At 43.9% G+C, this 23,903-nt stretch overlaps 1 protein-coding gene and 1 long non-coding RNA gene across 2 annotated transcripts; both read right to left on the bottom strand.

Annotated features, from left to right (window-relative positions):
* Window positions 1-17,586: 17,586 nt before the first annotated feature.
* Window positions 17,587-22,985, bottom strand: LOC116990039 (E3 ubiquitin-protein ligase TRIM39-like). The gene is made up of 5 exons (XM_033047564.1): window positions 22,842-22,985; window positions 22,261-22,283; window positions 22,047-22,162; window positions 18,332-18,841; window positions 17,587-17,726 (listed from the first exon to the last, which is right to left on the bottom strand). Exons 1-5 carry the CDS (start codon window positions 22,983-22,985, stop codon window positions 17,587-17,589), a joined length of 933 nt encoding a protein of 310 aa, XP_032903455.1.
* A 66-nt stretch (window positions 22,986-23,051) lies between these two features.
* Window positions 23,052-23,454, bottom strand: LOC116990193. Its single transcript, XR_004416462.1, has 3 exons — window positions 23,441-23,454; window positions 23,256-23,349; window positions 23,052-23,076 (listed from the first exon to the last, which is right to left on the bottom strand). It is a non-coding gene; the product is annotated as an uncharacterized LOC116990193 (long non-coding RNA).
* Window positions 23,455-23,903: the final 449 nt, after the last annotated feature.

Genomic DNA, 23,903 nt, shown 5'->3' with positions numbered 1-23,903 from the left:
AGCGAAAGGGAGAGGTTGGGCAGGGAAGGATTTATTAAATTAATCTATTGAACATTGGAAAATGATCACCAATGCGTCCACTATTTCTAGAGCCACCTCCACGAGGACCCTAGGATGCAGACCATCAAGCCCAGGGGATTTATCATCCTTCAGTCCCACTACTATTTCTCGCCTAATGAAAATGTCTTTCAGTTCCTCTACCCCCTTAGATCCTCTGTCCTCCAGTACATCTGGGAGATTGTTTGTGTCTTCCTTAGTGAACACAGATCCGAAGTACCTATTGCGGACGATGCATCATGTGCGGACGACTCAACCATCATAGGATTCATCACCAACAACCAAGAAACTGAATACCGTGCACAGGTCAACCAAGCAGTGACCTGGTGCACAGACCATGATCTCTTACTCAACTCATCAAAAACAAAATAACTCATCATCGACCCAAGACGCCAGCCATCCCCCAAAACTCCTGTGCTCATTAAAGGTGAATCCATCTCCATCACTGATACATTCAGACTCCTTGGAACCCACATCAGCAACAACCTCAAATGGAGGACATACGCAGACCACATCTATGGAAAAGCCCAGCAAAGACTTTTCCATCTCCGACAGCTCAGGAAATTCAGAGTAAGGTCTCATCTCATGCTCCGCTTCTATACAGCCATCATCGAAAGCATCCTCACTTCATCCATCACAGTCTGGTTCGGCAGTCTCGACTCACTCTCGCGGAAGAAATTACAGCGCATCATCAACAGAGCATCCAAAATTATTGGCTTACCCCTACCATCCCTTGAATCACTTTACGACAAACGGACACTACACAGAGCCCGCAAGATCATCTCTGATCCTACTCACCCTGCACACTATGCCTTTCAGCTACTGCCCTCTGGGAGGCGTTACAGAACAATTGCCTCCAAAACAAACCGCTTCAAAAACAGTTTCATTCCCACTGCAATTAACATTTTAAACTCTGTACGGTGAGGAATAAGAATAAGCATGACCCTTATGTATCATGTAATGTGTCTGTCTGTATGTATATCTATGTTATATGTTTAATGTTTGATGAAATGTTGGAACCTGTACCGAGCTGTACTGATAACAAATTCCACCAGCCTGGCTGTGTGGTCATTAGAATACAATAGAATACAATACAATACAACTCTTCTGCCATTTCTTTGTTGCCCATAATAATTTCACCCGTGTCTGCCTTCAAGGGACCCACATTTGACTTTGCTACTATTTTTCCCTTAACATATCTAAAGACGCTTTTACTGTCCTTCTTTATATTCCGGGCCAGCTTCCCTTCGTACTTCATCTTTACAGCCCGTATTGCCCGTTTTGTTTCCTTCTGTTGTCCTATGAAAGTTTCCCAATCCTCTGGCTTCCGGCTACTCTTTGCTGTGTTATACATCTTTTCTTTTAGTTTTATTCTATCCCTAACTCCTCTTGTCAGCCACGGTTGCCTCCTACTCCCCTTAGATTCTTTCTTCCTTTTTGGAATGAAACGATCCTGCGTTTTCCGGATTATGCCCAGAAATTCCTGCCATTGCTGTTCCACCATCATTCCTGCTAGGATCCCTTTCCAGACTACCTTGGCCAGCTCCCCTCTCATGCCTTCATAGCCCCCTTCTTATACTTCTTCTCCTTCTTCTCTTTATTTTTATACTGTCCTTGACTTCCCTTGTCAGTCCATTGCTCCCCTTCGAATCTCTCTTCCCGTTTGGAACAGAGCTTTTAAGGCATATATTCGTGGACAAATTATTTCATACTCCACGGGATCTAAAAAAACAACTAAAAATGAAACACGTATATTGCCTGATGAGATTAAAGAAATCGATTAAAAATATTCAATAGCTCCTAGTCTAGAGCTCTATAAGAATAGAGTTGAACTTCAACTGAGAAATGAGTTGTTATTAGTATCACCGATTGAGAATCAGCTACTTAAAACCAAAAGTCAATTTTATATACATGGCGATAAATCTGGCAAATTACTGGCCAATCAGTCAAAAGCTGTGTCAGCCAAACGTCAGATTATTAAAGTGAGTAAACGGGATGGTACATTGACTGTAGACCATGATTAAATTAATAAACCCTTTCAGGAATTTTATACCTCCCTATACCATTCAGAATTTCCTACTGATTCCAATATAATGCATGATTTTTTAAACGTAGAAATTAGGTGCATTTGAGCATGCACCGCCATTCAATATGATCATGGCTGATCATCCAACTCAGTATCCTGTACCTGCCTTCTCTCCATACCCCCTGATCCCTTTAGCCACAAGGGCCACATCTAACTCCCTCTTAAATATAGCCAATGAACTGGCCTCAACCACCTTCTGTAGCAGAGAATTCCAGAGATTTACCACTCTCTGTGTGAAAAATGTTCTTCTCATCTCGGTCCTGAACGATTTCCCCCTTATCCTTAAACTGTGACCTCTTGTTCTGGACTTCCCCAACATCGGGAACAATCTTCCTGCATCTAGCCTGTCCAACCTCTTAAGACTTTTGTAAGTTTCTATAAGATCCCCCCTCAATCTTCTAAATTTTAGCGAGTACAAGCCGAATGGCCTACTCCTGCACCTATTTTCTATGTTTCTATGTTTCTATGATTGGAAAATATTTTACTGCAAATTATTTCTGAAGATCAGACAGGTTTTATTAAAAATCGTTACTCATACTTTAATGTTAGGAGATTAATGAATATTGTATATACAGCGTGAAATAAAACTCTAGAATGTGTCATTTCACTTGATGCTGAGAATGCATTTGATAGATTATAATGGGAATACTTATTCAATACACTTGAAAAAATTAAGATTGGTCCAAAATGTATCTCTTTGATCAAGCTGATATATCATATACCTCAAGCTTCTGTACTTACCAATAATCAGAAATCCCCTTTTTTCGGGCTCTTTCAAGGTAATAGACGAGCTGTCCTTTATTGTTTGATATCACTTTGGAACCTTTGGCCACCGCTATTAGGGAATCCCCTAATATTTTTGGTATTGTTGGTGAGAATAAGACGCATAAGCTATCTCTCTATGCAGATGATCTGTTATTATTCATCTCTAACCCGGAAAAATCTATTCCTGCAACAGTAGCACCACTTAATCAATTTAGTAGTTTTTCTGGTTATAAACTAAATCTAAGTAAGAGTGAGCTTTTTCCATTAAACAATCAAATTTCGAATTATGGACAGTTTCCATTTAGATTGACTACCGACTGTTCTACTTATTTAGGCATTAAGATTACCAAGAAACACAAGGATCTATTTAAAGCCAATTTTATGCCCCTAATTGACCACAGTAGACAACAGTTTACTAAATGGTCACCAATGTCCTTATCTCTAATCGGCCGAATCAATGCTATTAAAATGTTTATCTTACATAAATGCTTGTATTTATTTCAGACGATACCAATTTTTATTGCTAAATCTTTTTTGACTCAAAAGTTTCTTCATAGATATGGCAGAATAAAAATCCCAGACTAAGTAAAAAATACTTACAGAAATCAAAAAAAGATGGCGGTTTGGCACTGCCGAACCTCAGATTTTACGATTGGGCAGTTAATGCTCGCTATTTATCCATTTGGACAAAAGATTTAGAAGCTACCCAATGCCCAGGATGGATAAATCTTGAACGTGATTCTATGCAAGGGCTATCATTGGCTTCTATTCTAGGGGCCTCGTTACCTTTTACAATTACGAGATTGAATAAGTTTACGATTAACCCAATAATAAGACATACATTCCGAATATGGTTTCAATTTCGTAAGTTTTTTGGATTGAATAATTTTATCTTATCGAGTCCTATCATATCTATTTTTTTCTTCCTACCTAGTACTGATCAAGCCTTTCTGTTATGGAAGAGGAAGGGATTATCAGTTTTTCGTGACTTGTATTTGGATGGCTGTTTCATGTCTTTCGAACAACTCTCCAATAAATATCATCTACCTCACTCACATTTCTTTAGATATTTACAAATTAGCCATTTTTTGAAGGCTACTCTACCCACTTTTTCGTTACCACATCAAACCGAAATCTTGTAAAAAAATTTACATTTGAACACTTATCAGAAAGGTTTAATAACGACTATTTATGAGTTGATTTTGAAATTACAAATAGATACATTGGATAAAATTAAGAATGACTGGGAAAGAGAACTTCAAATTTCTCTGGGAAAGAGAACTTCAAATTTCTGTACCTATAGAGAAATGGGAGATGATTCTTCAATTAGTTAATACCTCTTCAATGTGTGCAAGACACGCTCTGATACAATTCAAGGTGGTTCACAGCGCTCATATGTCAAAGGATAAGTTAGCTTGTTTTTATGGTGATATAAATCCTATCTGTGACAGATGTAACTCTGAAGTGGCCTCACTGACTCACATGTTTTGGCCTTGCCCAACTTTGGAAAAACATTGGAAATAAATTTTTGACACTATTTCTGTAGTTTTAGGTACAACCTCAACCTATTACTGCAATATTTGGGCAACCAATGTTAGATTCTACTTATCTGTTCCATTCTGCCCATCGGCTGATTGCTTTTCCTACATTAATTGCCAGAAGATCTATGTTATTTAATGGGAAAGAATCTAATCCTCCTAGCACGTTTCATTGGTACTCTGAAACGATATCATGTTTAAATTTAGAAAAAACATTAGGAGTGACATTGTTGAACCCTTGGTTAAATTTGATAGGACTTGGGGAAGCTTTATTCAACATTTTCACACAATATAAACTGTTCCCTCTCCAACCGTTATAATAGTTATTTTACCTTTATACGGTGGGATGGACTTGACGACAAACAGGGACTTCAATTGTTGAAATTCTTTGTAGCCCAGATTTTGTTTTGCGTTTAGGGGTTTTTGTTTTTCTCTTTTAATTCTTTTTATCTTTTTTTTTTATATATACAAGTTCTCTTTTAAACACTTAACCATATTTACATGGAGACTGGGAGGTCTATACCCAATGTGTATTTTGACACTGGACTCATACTTGGGTTATACCTGTTATTAATGTAATCCTGATCCCTATGTATCAATATCACTGTTGTGTTTATCATTATTGGGTTTTTTTGTGTTGTTTAGTTTTAGTTTTTGAAAATAATTAATGAACAGATTTAAAAAGGAACATAGCCGTGCTGTCCTCCACTTCTGTAGGCTGCGTCCGGTTCACGTGCTCGGCCTCCTGGAGCAGCGCCTGGTCCAGCCGGGCCCTAGTCTGCTGCGGGGCCTCCAGCGGCCCACCCCCCCCGTCAAGGCCTTTTAGCCCCTTCTGCAGCCGGTCTGCGCACCGGCCCTCCCTCCCCTCCAGGCGGGTTCCAGTTAGCGGTACCCTGTACCTCTAGTCCAGAGGTCGGCAACCTTGTTCTGCATAGGGGCCAGGACGCATGTCTGTGAGCAGATGGCGGGCCACATGTAATCACGTGTACACATGGTTCCTGCCCTGGATGGCAGGCATCAAATCACATGTGCAAAGAAGGTGACCCACGGGGCCCTCCAGCACTTTGTCCCTTTATCCAGAACCCATCCCCCCCCCCCGCCTGCAGATGCACCCTAACTCACAACACAAGAAGATAAGACACAAAAAGGTGGAGTAACTCAGTGGGTCAGGCAGCATCTCTGAAGAAACAGAATAGAAACATAGAGAATAGGTGCGACACATTCCCCTACCCTGCCACAAAGTCACAGAGTGAGTCTAGAAGTGTGAGGGGGGACCTCATTGAAACATACCGAACAGTGAAAGGCTCGGATAGAGTGGATGTGGAGAGGATGTTACTTAGAAAATAGGTGCAGAAGTAGGCCATTCGGCTCTTCGAGCCAGCACCACCATTCAACATGATCATGGCTGATCATCCAGAATCAGTACCCCGTTCCTGCTTTTCCCCCCATATCCCTTGATTCCGTTAGCCCTAAGAGCTAAATCTAACTCTCTCTTGAAAACATCTAGTGAATTGGCCTCCACTGCCTTCTGTGCCAGAGAATTCCATCGATTCACAACTCTCTGGGTGAAATTATTTTTCCTCATCTCAGTCCTAAATGGCCTACCCCTTATTAATAAACTGTGACCTCTGGTTCTGCCCCCCCCCCCCCCCCCCCCCCCCCCCCAAACTTGGCGAATATTTTTCCTGTATCTAGCCTGTCCAACCCCTTAAGAATTTTATATGTTTCTATAAGATTCTATCAGAATGGGTGACTTTTCGGGTCGAGACTCTTGTTCAGACAAGGACGAGGTGGGACAGATGGAGCGTGGTAGTTCCCGTTTGGAAGGTTTTTGGTGAATTATTTAATCCCGATCGGCCTGGTTTCTGTCTCCAGCCAGCACGTAAACAGGCCATTCGGCCCATCAGGCAACTGCCAGCCATTAACCCACAAACCTGCATGCCTTTGAAGTGTGGGAGGAAACCCATGCAGTCACAGAGAGGACGTGCAAACTCCAAACAGACAGAGATACAGCGTGGAAACAGAACCTTCAGTCCACGCCGACCATTGAACACACTAGTTATCCCACTTTCTCATCCACTCCCTACACACTAGGGGACAATTTATTAGTTTCCACTAGTGGGAGAGTCTAGGACTAGAAGTCATAGCCTCAGAATTAAAGGACATTCTTTTAGGAAGGAGATGAGGAGAAATTTCATTAGTCAGAGGGTGGTCTGTGTAGTTAATCTGTAGAATCCGCCTGTGGAATTCTTTGCCACAGCAGGCCGTGGAGGCCATGTCAATGGATATACTTAAGGCAGAGATACAGTGCCCTCCATAATGTTTGGGACAAAGACACATCATTTATTTATTTGCCTCTGTACTTCACAATCTGAGATTTGTAATTGAAAAAAAATCACATGTGGTTAAAGTGCACATTGTCAGTATTATTTAAGGTTATTTTTATACATTTTGGTTTCACCATGTAGAAATTACAGCTGTGTTTTTACATAGTCCCCCCCATTTCAGGGCACCATAATGTTTGGGACACGTGGCTTCACAGGTGTTTGTAATTGCTCAGGTGTGTTTAAATGACTCCTTAATGCAGGTATAATAGAGCTCTCAGCACCTAGTCTTTCCTCCAGTCTTTCCATCACCTTCAGAAACTTTTATTGCTGTTTATCAACATGAAGAACAAAGTTGTGCCAATAAAAGTCAAAGAAGCCATTATGGGACTGAGAAACAAGAATAAAACTGTTAGAGACATCAGCCAAACCTTAGGCTTACAAATCAACTGTTTGGAACATCATTAAGAAGAAAGAGAGCACTGGTGAGCTTACTAATCGCAAAGGGACTGGCAGGCCAAGGAAGACCTCCACAGCTGATGACAGAAGAATTCTCTCTATAGTAAAGAAAAATCCCCAAACACCTGTCTGACAGATCAGAAACACTCTTCAGGAGTCAGGTGTGATTTGTCAATGACCGCTGTCCGCAGAAGACTTCATGAACAGAAATAGAGGCTACACTGCAAGATGCAAACCACTGGTTAACCGCAAAAATCAGTTTGCCAAGAAGTACTTAAAAGAGCAACCACAGTTCTGGAAAAAGGTCTTGTGAACAGATGAGACGAAGATTAACTTCTATCGGAGTTATATTGAGGCAAGAGCAAAGCATGGAGGAGAGAAGGAACTGCCCAAGATCCAAAGCATACCACCTCATCTGTGAAACACGGTAGTGGGGGTGTTATGGCCTGGGCATGTATGGCTGCTGAAGGTACTGGCTCACTTATCCTCATTGATGAAACAACTACTGATGGTAGTAATTTAATGAATTCGGAAATGTATCGACACATCCTATCTGCTCAAGTTCAAACAAATGCCTCAAATTTCATTGGCCGGCGTTTCATTCTACCACAAGACAATGATCCTAAACATACTGTTAAAGCAACAAAGGAGTTTTTCAAAGCTAAAAAATGGTCAATTCCTGAGTGGCCAAGTCAATCACCCGATCTGAACCTAATTGAGCATGCTTTTTATACGCTGAAGAGAAAACTGAAGGGGACTAGCCCCAAAAACATGCATAAGCTAAAGATGGCTGCAATACAGGCCTGGCAGAGCTTCACCAGAGAAGACACCCAGCAACTGGTGATGTCCATGAATCACAGACTTCAAGCAGTCATTGCATGCAAAGGATATGCAACAAAATACTAAACATGACTACTTTCATTGACATGACATTGCTGTGTCCCAAACATTATGGTTCCCCGAAATGGGGGGGGGGGGGGGGGGCTTTGTATGAACTCTCCTGTAATATCTACATGGTAAAACCAAAATGTATAAAAATGGCCTTTATTATAATCTGACAATGTGCACTTTAACCACATGTGATTTTTTTCTATTACAAATCTCAAATTGTGGAGTACAGAGGCGAATAAATAAATGATGGGTCTTTGTCCCAAACATTATGGAGGGCACTGTAGATAGATTATTGATTAGTACGGGTGTCAGAGGTTATGGGGAGAAGGCAGGAGAATGGGGTTAGTAGGGAGAGATAGATCAGCCACAATGGAATGGCGGGCTGGACTTGATGGGCCGAATGGCCTTCTACTCCTATCACTTATGATTTTTACCCCAAAGGGGACGATCCCCTTTCCCTCTCCTCTCCCGGTGCACTAACACCATCCGACACAACACATCACCTACACACAATTTGTAGCTTTTACCGAAGCCAATTAACCTGCAAATCTGCACGTCTTTGGAGTGTGGGAGGAAACCCACCGCAGGCAGGTCACATGGGAAGGAACGTACAAAGTCCACACAGACAGTACAGTACAGTACACCGGCCCCCGGCGCTTCATTCAATGTCCCCCCACGCTACCTCCAGTGTTGAGCAAGACCAATTTTATTTCAATACATCCGATCTGTGGCGGGGGGGGGGGGGGGGGGTGAAGAGACTCCCACATGCGTGACTGTGTTGAGGGAAGGGTGGAGGACACAAGGGGGGGGGGGGGGTGGGAGGGGAGGTGGAGGACGGTACAAAGACAGTCCACACCGTGCCACCTGTCTCGGGCCCTACGGGGACAGATGTCTACCCTACGCCCCCTCCTTTCCCCGACCTTCCATGGGTCTCGATCACGCGCTCCCCAGCGACTAATATTTGCCCCCCTCCACTCCCCCGAATTCTCCTCCAACTCTCTCTCCTCCCCTCTCTAACCTCCCACCCTCTCTCTCTCCCACCCCCCTCCTCAGTCCTCCCCCTCCTCAGTCTTGCCCATTCTCCCTCTCCGCTCCTTCCACTCTCCCCCTCCCCCTCCAATCCTCTCATTCTCTCCTCTCCTCTTAACTCTTTTCTCCCCTCTCTCTCGCCCCCTCCATTCACGAATTAGCTGCGGGATTATCGTGCAAATCTGTGGCTTCGCCCGTGCGTCCGTAATTTTGGTGTAATGCTTTTATTCACGTTTGTTGTGCCATGTCTAGCCCTGGTTTTGTAATTTGTTTAATTTGGTTTAGAGATACAGCGCGGATACAGGCCATTCGGCCCACTGAGACCGTACCGACCAGCGTTCCCCGCACATCAACACTATCCTACACACACTATGGACAATTTACATTTATACCAAGCCAATTAACCTACAGAACTGTACGTCTCTGGAGCGTTGGAGGAAACCGAAGATGTCGGAGAAAACCCATGTAGGAATGTACAAACCTCGCACAGACAAGCACCCGTAGTCAGGATTGAACCCGGGTCTCTGGCGCCGTAAGGCAGGTGATCTAACGCCAGTTTAGTTAGTTTAGATTATTGTCACGTGTACCGAGGTACAGTGAAAATCCTTTGTTGCATGCTAACCAGTCAGCAGAAAGACAACACATGATTACAATCGATCCATTTACAGTGTACAGATACATGATAAGGGAATAACGTTTAGTGCAAGGTATAGCCAGCAAAGTTCGATCAAGGGTCATCAAAGAGGTAGATGGTAGATCAGCACTGCTCTCTGGTTGTGGTAGGATGATTCAGTTGCCTGATAACAGCTGGGAAGAAACTGTTCCTGAATCTGGTGGTGTATGTCTTCACTCTTTTCGCACTACGTCACAATGCCACCCTAAAGATGCTTTATAAAGATATTTTATTTTTGCTCCAGTAAAATTATTATCATTATATTTATTTTATTTAACAATTTTTTTTTTAGAAGTAAAGTACATTACATTAATACAAGCCAAATATAACTTATTACATTTCTTGTACCACTTCATTTTTTAAGCTTTCAAAAGAGAAAAAAGTAAAGAAAGTGAGAAAGAGTCGTGATTGTGTGAAAAAGTGATCAAGAAAAAAGACCCATTACGCGAAGAGTTAGAGAAAAAAGTTAAGAAATAGGCCGTAGAAAAGAAAAAATGAAACAAAAGCTTTATTAAGAAGACAGAGCAGAAAGGGATATACCAACTTCGTATTTTTCATCCCCCCTTACCAGAACCTGAAACAATTTCTTTTCAGAGTTCTGTTGCACCTTATACTTGTAGTAAGTTGATAAATGCAGACCACGTCTTTTGGAAGTGGTCTGATTTGCCTGCAAGAAGGAGTCTCATATCTTCCAGGTGTAATGTTTCGAACATATTTGAAATCCACATATTTATTGTTGGTATAGGGGCGTTTTTCCAGAATTTAAGTATAAGTTTTTTCTCGTAATTAACCCGTAATTAAATAGATTCTTTTGAAACAGTTAGTTCAGGGCTGCCTTCCATTGTTCCAAAAATAATCAATTCTGCTTTTGGTATCAATTTTATTTTAAATAATTTTGTGAAGATTTCAAAAATGTCAGTCCAAAATTTTTATACAAAAAACAAATGAGTGCGTACAGTTTTGGTCTCCTAATCTGAGAAAAAACATTCTTGCCATAGTGGCAGTACAGAGAAGGTTCACCAGACTGATTCCTGGGATGGCAGGACTTTCATATGGAGAAAGACTGGATAGACTCGGCTTGTACACGCAGAAATTTAGAAGATTGAGGGGGGGTCTAATAGAAACTTACAAAATTCTTAAGGCGTTGGACAGGCTAGATGCAGGAAGATTATTCCCGATGTTGGGGAAGTCCAGAACTAGGGATCACAGTTTAAGGATAAGAGGAAATTCCAAAGGTTTTCCAGTCTCTGCATGCAGTAATGTCTCCTTATCTCTGTCCTACATGGTCCAGCCCAAATTCTGAGAGGGTGCCGTTCTACAGACCCCACAGACAGGGGACACATCCTCCCTGCATCCAGTCCACTGAGCCCTGTAAGAACTTTGTATTTCACTGAGATCTCCTCCTTTCCACCTGAACTCTCGAGTACACAGGCCTAGTCTACTCAATCTCACCCCGCACAGCAAACTCATTGTCCCAGGAACAAGTATTGTTAATCGTTGCTGCATTTCCTCTGTGTCAAGTCTGTCAATTTATCAGTACACAGGATCATAGGAACACAAGAAAACAGGAGCAGGATTAGGATCCGCTCCTCAGGCTTGCCCCTCCATTCAATGTGATCATGGCTGATCTAAGCTGCCACCAATTCCTCTTCTGTGCGAGTTCCCCATAATCTTAAATATTCGATCAATCAAATATTTATTTGTAGCCAAGTTGCACATATCCAACAACTCAGCCTTTTACCACCACCTTGGGCACAACATCCCAGATATTCACTGCCCTCTGAGAGATGCAACTTCTACACACCGCATGAGAGGCCGCTCTGGAAGGTTGGATCTCATGGAATCCGGGGTGAACTAGCCGATGGAATACAACATTTACCTGAAGGTCGCAGACAGAGGATGTTGGTAGAGGGGTGTTTTTCACAGAGTCCACTGTTGTTCCTTATTTATATACATCATTGGGTGTGTGTGTAGGTTGCACGGTTAGTCAGTTTGCAGATAGAACTAAAATTGGTGACATTGTGGAGAGTGAAGAAGGTTATCTGAGAGTAAATGGGATCCTTGTGAACTGGGCCAATGGGCTCAGGAACGGTAGGTGGGATTTATTCATATGAAGGTGTGATGATGCACTTTGCTGAGACAAACCAGGGCAGGAAATACAAAGTAAACGGGGAACTTTATAGAACTGAGAGATCGCGGGCTGCAGGTACACAGTACCATGGAAGATGCAACAGTGACAGGCAGTGTGGTGAAGAATGTGTTTGTCACCCATGCTTTCATAGGTCAGGATATTAAATACAGCATTTGACACAATAAGGTTGTTAGCAAATTAGAGAGGGTGCAAAAGATTTACAATAATTTCATCAGATCTGAATGGCTGGGTTAGAAGGAGACGTTGGACAGGCAGGGACATTTTTCTTTGGAGCCCATCAGAATGCTTTTAAAAATGTTTATAAGATGTATATAATGTGCACAAATCAGGTGAATAGGAGCAGTATTTTATCCAAGGCAGAAGAGTCTAAACCTCTGACTTTATGATGCTTCCCAGCTGATGAGTTTAGAGGTAGATCAAATCTCCAATTTCCCTTCAGTCCACAAATGAATTAATCTTTGCATCTATGTATTGCTTAAAGATGTATAGGAATGAACTGCAGATGCTGGTTTAAACTCAAGATAGACTCAAAGAGCTGGAGGAACTCAACGGGACAGGCAGCATCTCTGGAGAGGAGGAATGGGTAACGTTTCGATTTGAGACCCTTCTTCAGGCTGGTTATGGATAAGGGAAACAAGAGATATAGGCGATGATGTAAAGAGTTAAAGAACAATGAATGGAAGATATGTAAAAAATAACGATGAAGTTAGAGAAATCAACATTTCATACCACTGGGCTGTAAGCTGCCCAAGCCAAATATGAAATGCTGTTCCTCCAATTTGCGTTTAACCTCACTCTGACAATGAAGGAGAGCTAGGACAGAAAGGTCTGTGTGGGAATGGGAAGGAGAATTAAAGTGTTCAGCAACCAAGAGATCAGGTAGGTTCAGGCAGACTGAGCAAAGGTGTTCAGCGAAACGATCGCCCAGTCTGCGTTTGGTTTCATCAATGTATACGATTCCACATCTTGAACAATGGATACAGTAGATGAGGTTGGAGGAGGTGCAAGTGAACCTCTGCCTAACCTGAAGGGACTGTTGGGGTTCCTGGACAGTCGAGGGAGGAGTTATAGGGACCAGTGTTGCATCTTCTGCGGTTGCATGGGAACGTACCTGGGGAGAGGGTGGTTTAGGTGGGAAGGGATGAGTTAACCAAGGAGTTGTGGAGGGAACGGTCTCTGTGGAAGGTAGAAAGGGATGGCGATGGGAAGATGTGGCTAGTGGTGGGATCCCATTGGAGGTGGCGGAAATTTTGGAGGATTAGTTGTATGTGGCAGCTGATCGGGTGAAAGGTAAGGACAAGGGGGACTCTGTCTATGTTGTGACTAGGGGGAGGGGGAGCAAGGGCAGAGCTGGGGGATACCGAGGAGACACAAGTGTGGGCCTCATCTATGATGGGAGAGGGGAACCCCCATTTGTAATAGACGTCTATCGATAGTCTATTTCCTGTGATGGAGACTGTGAGATCAAGAAAGGGGAGGGAGCTGTTGCAGATGGTCCAAGTAAATTTGATTGCAGGATGGAAATTGGTGGTGAAGTTGATGAAGTCCATGAGTTCTGCATGGGTGCAGGAGGTAGCACCGATGCAGTCATCAGTGTAATAGAGATAGAGTTCGGGGATAGGGCCTTGGAGGATTCCAAGGAGAAGTTATTAAGAGTGAGAACCAGCTCCGGTGGGCGGAGTAGTGTTAGTAGAGGGAAATTGGATGGTTCTGCGGTCGAGGAAGAAACGGAGAGGGCTTTAAGTCCTTCCTGGTGGGAGATGGAGGTGTAGAGTGACTGAACGACCATTGTAAAGATGATGGGGTGGGGGCTCGGAATGTGGAAGTCATTAAAGTGACGAATGGCATGGGAGGTCTCTCGGACATAGGTCGGTACAGATCGGACCTGGGGGGAATAGGATGGAGTCGAGGTACGTGGAAATCATTTCAGTGGGACAGGAGGAGGCAGAAACAATGGGTCTGCTAGGGCAGTTGTGTTTATGAATTTTGGGGAGAAGGTAAAACCGGGCTGTGCGAGGCTGGGAAATAAGGTGTCAGGTGTACGGCTTAAAGTTGTCAGAAACAAGAATAATGGAAAAGGTACAAAACTTTACCTCGCTTGAAGTCATCAGATGTTTCTTTGAGTGTCGTGTTGAACGAAACAGGGCAATGAAACTTTTCAATCGGTAAGACTTTATCCACCACTGGTTTGGCTTCATCACAAACCCTGGAAATATTGAACAGTTGGTTATAAACTAAGCAGTAGAAATGTTTTGAGTTGTTCCACAAAACACTTACAATGTTTCCATCAAGACAATGTCCTACCTTAGCTTGCGACCAGCTTTCTCCTGAAAAAAATAAAACACAAATCTCAATTGATTGAGATGGACCGTCCTCATCCCGACAGCGGGAATTTCACCAAATTTCTACAACCCTCTGAAAATTCCCATTTCCCAACTCTTATCGCCACTGTCATGCAGACAGAAAGCGGATATTGTCGCAGAGATGTAGAACGATGGGGGAAAGCACAAGGAACGTTCATGAGAATGACGCCATAACTGAGGGAATGGAACTTAATGAAAAGACTGGGCAGGTCGTGGGATTTCATCTGGAGAGGATGTCAGGATGGATGAGAGGAAATTTAATATTAGTGGGGATGAAATAATATCTCAAATCGAAAAGGAGACCAATAATCAAAGCTGAAATGTAACTGGTCTTCAATTATTATCGAAAGGAATGCAGTCATGACAACATGGACCTCACTTGCATTAGAGGGACTGAAGCCAACAGCAGAGATAAATTTAAATGCAAGCGGGATAAACACATTAGGGCTCCTGTAATTTGGGTTATTGTTACCAGGTGTGGAGAGTAGATGGGAGGGATGATGAGTGGAACAGAAATCTTGACTGGATAGGATGGGCCAAATGGCCTATCTATGATGTCATTCTATGGTGAAACAAAGTGGCCAAACAAACAGAGCAAATTCCCCCAAGGTGACCACCCACTGCTGATGGGAACCGGATATAGATGATCAATCTGATGTGTGCGCCACGTTCTAGATTTCAATGTTAATCCACACAATGTGGTCATGGCTGATCTAGCCCAGGACTGAACTCCTCCTCTTAGCCCCATTCTCATAGATTACAATTCCCCGTTTTTTTTAAATGTATCTTCCTCTGGTTTAAAATATGTCCAACATGTAAAACCTCTCAGAGTCTCTTGGTTGGAGAATCCCAGATATTCACTGCCCTCTGTCCATTCGTGGTCCTTGGGATCAGATATAGGATCACCTGTCATTGTTCTAAACTCCACATAATACAAACACCTCTCTACATTCCAGCCAGACAGTCCTGAGATCCCATAGATTCAGCGGGAGGCCAATTAGTTTCTGAACAACAACAGCTGGAACAGAGGGAACATTTACTCAGTTCTGAATTACTGGTAAATGCAGCATTTATTTCTGAAATGTCACCCACCATTTTGTGACTGCACACTTTCACTTCACCAAACTGTCGTACAGGGTAGGACCTGAGGTTATCAGATATTTTTTTGAATGCCGTGTAGAACGAAGCAGGGCAATGAAACTTTTCAATCGGCAAGGCTTCATCTACCACCGACAGTCGTTTGGCTTCATCACGAACCCTGGAAATATTTAACAGCTGGTTATAAACTGAGCATTAGAAATGTTTTGAGTTGTTCCTCAAAAGCTTACAATGTTTCCATCAGACAATGTCCTACCTTCGCTTGCGACCAGCTTCCCCCTGAAAGAAATAAAACACAAATCTCAATTGACTGAGATGGACCGTCCTCATCCCGACAGCGGGAATTTCACCAAATTTCTACAACCCTCTGATAATTCCCATTTCCCAACTCTTATCGCCACTGTCATGCAGACAGAAAGCGGATATTGTCACAGAGATGTAGAACGATGGGGGAAAGCACAAGGAATATTCATGAGAATTACGTCATAACTGAGAGGATGGAACTTAATGAAAAGACTGGGCAGGTCGTGGGACTTCATCTGGAGAAGATGTCAGGAATGATAAGATGGAATTTAAGTTTATCGGTGGATTTAAATGGGTGGGGTTGAAATAAAATCTCAAATCGAAGGCGAGACCAAGAATCAAAGCTGAAATGTAACTGGTCTTCAATTATTACCTAAAGGAATGCAGTCATGAGAACATGGAACACACTTGCATTGGAGGGACTGAAGCCAACAGCAGAGATAAATATAAGTGCAAGCGGGATAAACACATTAGGGCTCCTGGAATTTGGGGTATTGTTACCGGGTGTGGAGAATGGATAGGAGGGATGATGAGTGGAGCAGACATCTTGACTGGATAGGATGGGCCGAATGGCCTGTCTATGGTGTAGAATGGGATGTCATTCTATGGTGAAACAAGGTGCACAAAACACACAGAGCAAATTCCCCCAAGGTGACCACCCACTGCTGATGGGAACCGGATATAAATGATCAATCTGATGTGTGCGCCACGTTCTAGATTTCAATGTTAATCCCACAAGAGAGAGGGGGGGGGGGGGGAAGTGGGGAGAGAGGGGGTGGATGCCTTGTGCCTATCAAACCCTCCACTCCCCCCAGTTAGGCAATTAAGGGACTATTTGGGGAGTCTGGTGGGACCAAGGCAATGGGTGATTTTTTATTTCCAAAGCTGTAATTGGCCATCTAAACCTGGTTTTAACTGGTATCTTTAATATCTAGGCTAGCCTAGATGGGCCCAAGGATCCATTTAGGGTGTCTGGTAGACCCAAGGCAGCAGATAATTGTTCATTTTTAGGTCATAGGTCAGTGGATAGGGTCATTTTATATCCCCCCCCCATGGTGTGATAGATCATTTAAACTTGGTTTTAGCCTAAGGGTTTTGGCCCGAAACGTTGCCTATTTCCTTCGCTCCATAGATGCTGCTGCACCTGCTGAGTTTCTCCAGCATTTTTGTGTACCTTCGATTTTCCAGCATCTGCACAGTTCCATCTTAAAAACTTCATAACCACTTACAAAAATTGTAGGTTTGTAGATTAATACAACATACACTTAATACCCTGATGTTGAATTTGGATAATTCGCATCACCAGTAACATTCACAAGAACTGAATAGAAAGATTGTGTTTATTTGAATAATGTGTTTGGTGCTTCTAATGCTGCAATTGAAATAAACCCAAATCGCTTTGCACTGTATAGCATGTTTTTAAACTCCTTTTGTGTGTTCCTGTCTACAAATTGACTCCTGCTTTTCAGTTGCCATTCATGGCTGCTCTTCAAAGAGACTTATGCCCCTGTCCCACTTAGGAAACCTGAACGGAAACCTCTGGAGACTTTGCGCCCCACCCAAGGTTTCCGTGCGGTTCCCGGAGGTTTTTTTCAGTCTCCCTACCTGCAAACTCGGGCAACCACCTGCAACCTCCGGGAACCGCACGGAAACGTTGGATGGGGCGCAAAGTCGCCAGAGGTTTCCGTTCAGGTTTCCTAAGTGGGACAGGGGCATTACGCATGTAAAGCACTGTGGGGTCTCCTAAAAGAGACGCAAGGTTATTTTGTAAATGTAAGCGTGTTGTTGTTGTACTCACTCGATCTTGTGGGGAATATTGCATTTCTGATGCATGAAAAGGGGTCGAGGTTAGACGAGGTAGCCGATGGTGTCCGCGGGCTTGGAATGGACTTTGTTCACTCTTGTTTTCTCTGACAGAGATAGAGACGGCGAGAAAGCGAAGGGAAGAGTCGGGGCTCGAGCAGAGGAACATGAGAGCTGGTTGGAAACTGGCAGTGAGGGAGATGAAGCGGTAAAGTGGCGAACGAGAGCAGGAAGCAGCAGCGATTCAGACATGATGGACCTGGGAGAGAGGTGGCGACTGAAACAAGGAATGATATGCGTATCCTACAGAGACAGGCAGAGCCTGAGCACAACAGGTTCCCACCTGGAACCGGGAATTCGGTTTGAACCCATTCTTCCAAAGCTCCGTTCCGAAGAAAACAAATCTGTTGTGTGGAGAGCAAATGTTGCAAACACACTTAAAATCTCTGAATCTACGGACTTTAGGGCCCGGGTGAGCCCGGAGCTCAGGACCCGCAGCTGCTGCTGAACCCGCGGGAAGGGCGATTGTTTCAATCTCTATGTTTTCACAAAAGTATTTCTGTTCCGTTGACAGATGCAGTTAACGGGTTAAAATGAACGGATCGACAGACAGCTCTGATTTCAGTTGCTGTTTATTTTACTTTTCCCACATTTACATTCCCTCTGGTTTTATTTCCACGTTTACTGGGGTTTTCACGACACGTAATTTAGGGAAGAAATGGGATCCGTTCTTCACCGACTTGTTGTCCACCGGGTTTCTGCCCCACAGCCCCCGAGCCCCGCTCCTGACTCCAGCAGATTCTCAGCCAGTTATTATGCCAAGTTGCAAAGAAAGGATAAAGTTTCTCCGTGAATTTAATCTTATTGAAGGTGTGGAGATGGGACTTGGTGTCCGCGTCACAAAATGAAACCGTCCCAGACTCGTAACTGACATAAACTCCCAGCCTCCCGGGGATGAGACGGGCGGGGAGAGGGGATGGAGGGGAGGTGAATGTAACAAACATGTCAACCTGCCGCCCGATGCTCCAGACCCCAGTCTCCGGGGTCAGTTTGACCCCTCTCTTCCTCTCCACAGACTCTGTGGCGACTCCCAGACTCCAGTACCGATTCCCCGCCACCTCCACCTCCCAATAATGTCTCCCCGATGTGAATCCTTCCGATCCCAGCACACACGGACTGGATGTAAACCTCTTCCCAGTGTCAGGGAGACACCTCTGGGTCCGGATCCGTCTCACCCTCTTCCGATCCTCAAACACTTCGAGCTCCGGATGCGCTGTTTCCACATCCAGGGTGACGGAGACTGGGGGGAGAAGAAGAGAGTCAGAGTCCCCAGGGGTCGGGAGGGGGGGGGGGGGGAGACTCGGGCAGTGCGGTCCCGGAAGAAGCCGCTCGGCCTCAGGCACAGACGGGCGGACAACTGAACCCTTCACCCACAACAACATCGGATGGACACACACATTTTCCCCGGAGTTTCTCATGCGGGCAGGAGAGCGGAAATTCTGCGAGTTATCGGGAAGGGGAGGGGGCGAGGCATGCGGACGGGGAGAACAAACGCGGAAAGTCAGGATGAACGGGACATTGCGGGTGAAAATGGAGAAATGAAGCGGGTATTCCAATATCTTGCCAGTTGCTGTGGAGGGAGAGGCAGATTGGCAGATGAGGAGACTGGTGTGAGTGGTAAATACAGATGGTTAATGAGGATGTAGAGATAGACAATAGGCGTAGGAGTAGGCCATTCGGCCCTTTGAGCCAGCACCGCCATTCAATGTGATCATGGCTGATCATCCCCAAACAGTACCCCGTTCCTGCCTTCTCCCAATATCCACCGACTCCGCTATTTTTAAGAGCCCTATCTAGCCAGTGAACCTGCCTCCACCGCCCTCCGAGGCAGAACATTCCACAGACTCACCACTCTCTAAGAGATAAAGTGTTTCCTCATCTCCGTTCTAAATGCCTTACTCCTTATTCTTAAACTGTGGCCTCTGGTTCTGGACCCCCCCCCCCCCCCCCAACATCGGGAACATGTTTCCTGCCTCTAGCGTGTCCAAGCCCTTAACAATCTTATACGTTTCAATGAGATCCCTTCTCATCCATCTAAACTCCAGAGTGTACAACCCAGCTGCTCCATTCTCTCAGCATATGACAGCCCCACCATCCCGGGAATTAACCTTGTAAACCTACGCTGCACTCCCTCAATAGCAAGAATGTCCTTCCTCAAATTAGGGGACCAAAACTGCACACAATACTCTAGTTGTGGTCTCACTAGGGCCCTGTACAACTGCAGAAGGACCTCTTTGCTCCTATATTCGATTCCTTTTGTTATAAAGGCCAACAAGCCATTCGCTTTCTTCACTGCCTGCTGTACCTGCATGCTTACTTTCATAGACTGATGTACAAGGACCCCCAGATCCCGTTGTACTTCCCCTTTTCCCAACTTGACGCCATTTAGATAGTAATCTGCCTTCCTGTTTTTGCTACCAAAGTTGATAACCTCACATTTATCCGCATTGAACTTCATCAGCCATGCATCTGCCCACTCCCCCAACCTGTCCAAGTCACCCTGAATTCTCATAGCATCCTCCTCACAGTTCACACTGCCACCCAGCTTTGTGTCATCTGCAAAGTTGCTAATGTTATTTTGAATCCTTTCATCCAAGTCATTGATGTACATTGTTCCTTTCTGCCAACCACTTCTCTATCCATGTCAGCACTCTACCCCCAATACCATGTGCCCTAATTTTGCCCACTAATCTCCTATGTGCGACCTTATCAAATGCTTTCTGGAAGTCCAGGTACACTACATCCACTGGCTCTCCCTTGTCCATTTTCCTAGTTACATCTTCAAAATATTCCAGAAGATTAGTCAAGCATGATTTCCCCTTCGTAAATCCATACTGACTCGGACTGATCCTGTTACTGCTATCCAAATGTTCAGCTATCTCATCTTTTATAATTGACTCCAGCATCTTCCCCACCACCGATATCAGGCTAACGTCTATAATTCCCTGTTTTCTCTCTCCCGCCTTTCTTAAGAAGTGGGATAACATTAGCTACCCTCCAATCCGCAGGAACTGATCCTGAATCTATAGAACATTGGAAAATTATCACCAATGCATCCACGATTTCTAGAGTCACTTCCTTAAGTACCCTGGGATTCAGACCATCAGGCCCTGGGGATTTATCAGCCTTCAGTCCCATCTGTCTATCCAACACCATTTCCTGCCTAATGAGGACTTCCTTCAGTTCCTCTGTCACCCCAGATCCTATGGCCACTACTATATCAGGGAGATTGTTTGTGTCCTCCTTAGTGAAGACAGATGTGTGGTGGAGTTGCCGTGATCATACTGAACGGGAGGGGACTGGACAGGGGAGGCAATCTACTGCTATTTACTTGCTTTCTTTAGTGTAGGGTGGTTTGATGCGTCTGTACAACCAAGAACACTATAATCTCATTGTGAAGCAATATATGAACTTCACTGAGGGACTTGACAATGTTTTGCATGCAAGGCTGGTCCAGAAAGCAAAGGCAGGTGGGATCAAAGACAAGTTGGTAAAATGGACCCACAATTGGTTTAGTGGTTGGAAGAAGAAGGTGGAGGTTGAAGGATGATTTTTCTGCCTGGAGGGTCTGTGACTGCTGGAGTGCAGCAGAGATCGGTGCTGCAACCATTGCTGTTTATTTTATGTTTTCATGGCTTGGATGTGAATGTAGGAGGTGTGACTACTAAGATTGTGGAGAACGGGTAATGTTGTGAATAGCAAGAAAGTCTGTCAAAGTCTGCAGCAGGATATAGGCTAGATCATCGAAACCTTACTGTCATGCAGGAATATCAATACTGGAGGACGCACAAAAAGTTAATACCTGGAATATTTTGCCAGAGGATGTGGTGGAATCAGATGTAACCAGTACATCTAAGAGACATTGCGATTTAGCAAACGAGGTGTAGAATAATACGGCTCTAATGTGGGCAAATAGGATTTATGTGGCTAGGAAAAAAGGTGGACATGGACGTGATGGGCTGAAGGGCCTGATTCTGTAATGTACAACCATGGCTCTCTGGCTCCAAGAGCATTGAATGACTGATTATGCACAGCCAACAGTGCAGTGAATTCTAAAGGTTGCCTAGTCTCAGCATGCAGTAATGTCTCCTTGTCTCTGTCCTAAATGGAGCAGCTCACATTCTGAGAGGGTTTCCGCTGGCTCCAAGCCCCCTCAGACAGGGGAAACATCTTCCCTGCATCCAGCCCACTGAGCCCTGTAAGTACTATGTGTGTTTCACTGAGATCTCCTCTAATACACCTGAACTCTCAAGTACGCAGGCCTAGTCTACGCAATTTCACCCAGCACAGCAAACCTATTCTCCAGGATTTGTTCAAGTGCAAACAAACTTCACTCTCTGGTTCTGTGATACTTCCCCAGAGTCCATTAATACCATTAATCTTCACATATAAGTATTGCATAAAGATGTTTTAAAAAAGAACAATGGAAAAGGTATTAGTTTTACCTTGTTTGATATCAGATGCTTCGCTCAATTCTATTTTGTAGTGTAAGTTGCAATCATACTTTTCAATGAGAAAAGCCCCATATACCACCAACATTGGTTTGGTTTCATCACTAACCCTGCAAATATTTAACAGCTGATTAGAAACTGGGCATTAGATGTTTTTTTGAGCTGTACTATAAAAACATACATTGTTTCAGTCAAAAGCATGTCCTACCTCCTCTTGCGACCAGCTTCCTCCTGAAATAAATAAAACACAAATCTCAATAGACTGAGATGGATCGTCATGATCCCGACGACGGGTATTTCACCAAATTGCTGCCAAAAAAACCCTCTGATAATTCCCATTTCCCAACTCTTTGCCGCTGTCACACAGACAGAACTTGGATATTGTCGTAGAGACATCGAACACGGGGGAAAGCATTAGGAATGTCGTTGAAAATAACTGCGAGTACGCAACTTACGAGTAAGTCTGGAGAAGATGTCAGAGATAATGGGATGGAACATTTTAAGGTCAGCGGCGGATATAATGGATGGGGATTGGAAATATTATCACTACTTGTGGGGAGGAGAAAAATAAAACCTGAAATGTATGATGGACTTTAACAAATTCCACAGGAAATGCAGTAAACAGAAACTGGAACTCACAGGGAGGCCTGGTTATTGCAGATAAATTTAAGTTGGTGGGATAAATACAAGAGGATTCCTGGGATTTGGGGTATTATTGTCACATGTGGCGAGTAGATGTTTTGTGACTGTACTCTTTCACTTCACCAAACTGTAGTGTAACCCCCTCACCTTCAGAAATATCACGCCGTTCTTGTGGTCTGTCTGTTCCTGTAGCTTTGAGAGTTCCTCCTGAATTGATTTTAAATTATCTTGTATCCCTTGAAGATTTTTCTCCATTGATTTTAAAAATCTTCTCCTCTTCTTCCCGGACATCACCGTGTAAACGCTGCTCTTTATCAGTGAGAATCTGGTGCAGGTCAGCAAACTGGGATGTGATCTGTGACTGAAGGTTGTGTGACTCTTCCTGCCAGATGAAAGATGAGAATCAATATATTATATCACTCGAGTATAGACCTTGGCTGCGCAACCTCCGCCAACAGTTCTGGCTCTCGACTACTGAGCTTTATAGAGGTGTAAATTATTGCACACATCACAGGGTTGAAATCTACTCAAAAACATTAAATCGATAGTACAAAGCCTCACCTGAACTCCAGAAATGCTCTTTCTGTTCCTGCTCAATTTTCTGGATCTCTGATTTCTTTTCTGTGAGAGATTCGAAAGAAGATTTCACCTGTTCCTGGGGTTGGGTTTCAGATCAGATAATAAAACATGTCAGACAATGAAGAAAAGATTAGACAATGATGTGATCAAAAGTGATTTGGTTTTACCTTGTAGAATTCAACTTCTATCAGCATTAAGCTGTGAGATCTGTGCTGCTGCCCAGTTGCACAAATCAAACAAATCAGTTTCTTGTCAGTTTTGCAAAACAGTTTCAGTTCTTCCTGATGTTTCTCGCACTGAAGTTTGCTTTTCTTCGCTTTGAGATTCATGCTCAGTGTTCGAGCTTTCTCAGACAGTCTAACCAAGGCCCGATTCACCCTGAGGGTGCGGTTTGCAGATTCCTCTCTACATTCCGGGCAGGAGTTTCTCCCCTCCCTGTCCCAACTCTGTGTGATGCAGGAGCGGCAGAAGTTGTGTCCGCAGTCCAGCGCCACCGGATCGGTGAAGAAATCTTTGCAGATGGGACAAACTACCTCCTCGGTCCAACTCCCGGCCGGGCGTTTCGCAGTCGTTTTATTAACTCCCGCACTTTCTTTGCTTTCTGGTTTTAAATGTTTTCACTCCACGTGT

This window comes from Amblyraja radiata, chromosome 30 (assembly GCF_010909765.2).
Source record: "Amblyraja radiata isolate CabotCenter1 chromosome 30, sAmbRad1.1.pri, whole genome shotgun sequence".
Lineage (NCBI taxonomy): Eukaryota > Metazoa > Chordata > Chondrichthyes > Rajiformes > Rajidae > Amblyraja > Amblyraja radiata.
This window is presented reverse-complemented; position numbering and strand designations above follow the sequence as displayed.